This window comes from Nansenia antarctica (genome assembly GCF_963989245.1).
Source record: "Nansenia antarctica genome assembly, chromosome: 8".
Lineage (NCBI taxonomy): Eukaryota > Metazoa > Chordata > Actinopteri > Argentiniformes > Microstomatidae > Nansenia > Nansenia antarctica.
Window position 1 is genome coordinate 54,322,199 of NC_137678.1, and position 2,500 is coordinate 54,324,698.

Genomic DNA, 2,500 nt, shown 5'->3' on the forward strand with positions numbered 1-2,500 from the left:
ATTCCTAATCAGCGTGTCTAGACTGAAGGTGGTCTGTCTCTGTGTGTAGACAGACTGAAGGTGGTCTGTCTCTGTGTGTAGACAGACTGAAGGTGGTCTGTCTCTGTGTGTAGACAGACTGAAGGTGGTCTGTCTCTGTGTGTAGACAGACTGAAGGTGGTCTGTCTCTGTGTGTAGACAGACTGAAGGTGGTCTGTCTCTGTGTTTAGACAGACTGAAGGTGGTCTGTCTCTGTGTGTAGACTGAATGTGGTCTGTCTCTGTGTCTTTGCAGTTCCGACATCCCGCGGTCTGGAAGCGCGGGCCACATAACCAGCAGCCCCGAGCAGGTACGATGTTCCTCTCTCAGGAGGGAGGGGAGACGGGTATTGGGTAGTAAGTAGGCTTGAGAGCCTATCTCCTGTTTCCGTAGCGTGATGCAGCTTGATGTACAAGTCCACCCCCTGGACATGACGCTGGTATGTCGCAGGGTCTTACCCCCCCAAGCCAACCCTTAATGCTGAGTGCCAAGCAGGGAGGCATCGGGTCCCATTTTCATAGTCTTTGATATGACAGCCGGGGATCGAACTCACAACCTCCCAATCTCAGGGCGGACTCTCTAACCACAAGACCAGGTATTGAGTAGTAGGGGTTGTTTAACTATATATATATTTTATCGTGAAACGACATCAGGGGAATTCAGAGCATTCAACCCCTTTTTAGTTTAGTTTAGCCCTTTTGACCTCTCATCATGTGTTGCAGACCGTCATACAGTCTCTTATCTCTTTCGCTACGTGGCTGAGTGGCTCAACACTCCCTGAATGAACGAACCAACGAACGACTGTCACTCTGCATCAGCTTCCTGTGTAGATGTTAGATGTGTAGATGTTAGATGTGTAGAAGTTAGATGTGTAGATGTTCTGGAATATGGGGATTCCTGGGCATCGGGCCGGCCGCACGGGTGGTGTTACACTTGCGCCATCTAGTGGGAATATTCTGTGTGATTCGCTGTGATTTCAAAGTAAAAGGATTTTAGCCCTTTTTTTTTTTTTCTGTCTAAACCCAAGGAGGAGTCCAGACCCCTGGCCAGCACCCCCTCTAAGACAAACTCCACCAGTGACGAGAGCTTTGGAAACAAGAAAGCCCGCTCCTCTTTTGGACGCGGCTTCTTCAAGATGCGTGGAGGCAAGAGGACCGCCAGTTCCCCTAATCTGGGTGAGGCTCATCATGGCTGGCGAGGGGGGGGGGTTATGGCTCTCTAATCATCAAAGGCTCTTGTGATGTTCAGCTTTCACCATTTCCAATGAAGAGGGGTGAAGTGGCTAATCCCCGTCTCCTACATCCATTTAGTCACTGAGGTTATGGTAGATGTTTCCCGAATTCACACTCCATGAAAGCACTCGTAGTCGGAATTATAAAATAAAACAATTTATTAAACTAAACCAAACTAAGGTTGACTTTCTTAAAGTAATATGTTACATGGATCTCTTGAGCTCTGTACGATACACTGCAACCCTGCTGTGCGATTCAAAACATAATCAGATCCACCATTCCCTGGTGAACACACATAATGATCTCCTATATAAAGCCATCTACCAGGTGCATCCTCACAGTAATTAGCTCAATATCAGGTAGGTGATCAATCCTTAAAGGTACATACATCGAACATCAAAAAGGTAAACAAAACATTTCATAAAGATATCTCATAATTTTCAACACAAAATATCTCATTAATAGATTATCTTAACTGAACTCAAAAGGCCCTAATATGGCTCCAACAAGGGGCTTTCTAGACACCTTGGGGGGTATTCCATCAACGTCACTAAAAGACAATCCAGGCTTCTTTTGATGAATCCCGTGAGATTCTTGCAAGACTGATCAAAATAAGCCTGGAATTTCCTGTAGTGACGCTGATGGAATACCCCCCTTCTCTCTTCTGTCTTTGAATTGTTATATAATAGGGGTTGAAATGTCAGAGAAAATGTCTGTCTTGCAAATGTGTATGTGTGTTTGTGTGTATGTCCCATCTCATTGTGTTGGCACCGTGGTGACCTCTGTGTGTTCTGTCCTCGCCCTCTCCGTGTCCCGTGGTACTGTGTGATGTGAAGACCGCGGCCGGAGTGCGAGTGCACCTACGTTAGGTACAGTAGAGCGCAGGGTTAGGGTTAACCCCCACAGTATGGCCGCTCAGGGTCACACAGATGCATCTGTGCGGGGATACTAACGAACACAGCAATGTGACCATCTACCATCTACACCAGCTGACCCACTGTAGTCCAAACACAATGCAACGTCTTCCCTCTCTGTAGTCTAACTTGGAGTCAGTCAGTCCGGATGGTTAGTCGTCACATTCCGGTCGTCCGTATCCCTGGATATGGCCTCTACTTCCGTCTTTCCTGGTCACTTTGATCAAGCGAGTAAAACGTTGGTCTTTAATAGTCTTGGGTGCGAGCCGCCGTGGTGTGTTTGTAGATATTCCCCTGCTATGGTGATTGTGTGCATACATCAAATCATATCCAGTT

The 2,500-nt window shown here is 47.0% G+C and overlaps 1 protein-coding gene across 6 annotated transcripts in view; it reads left to right on the top strand.

Moving 5' to 3' along the window:
* Positions 1-2,500, top strand: part of LOC308164587 (liprin-beta-1-like) — a 60,114-nt gene that overhangs the window by 26,707 nt on the left and 30,907 nt on the right. For 3 of the 6 annotated variants that reach the window (XR_013937642.1, XM_080538657.1, XM_080538658.1), the window contains exons 13-15: positions 274-328; positions 1,046-1,193; positions 2,087-2,119. Coding sequence is in view for 5 of the 6 variants with exons in the window: in XM_080538657.1 (XP_080394783.1) it covers positions 274-328; positions 1,046-1,193; positions 2,087-2,119 (236 nt within the window). In the remaining variant the exon portion in view is untranslated. The remainder of the gene's footprint in view (positions 1-273; positions 329-1,045; positions 1,194-2,086; positions 2,120-2,500) is intronic. The other 3 variants (XM_080538660.1, XM_080538661.1, XM_080538659.1) reach the window with 2 other exon arrangements.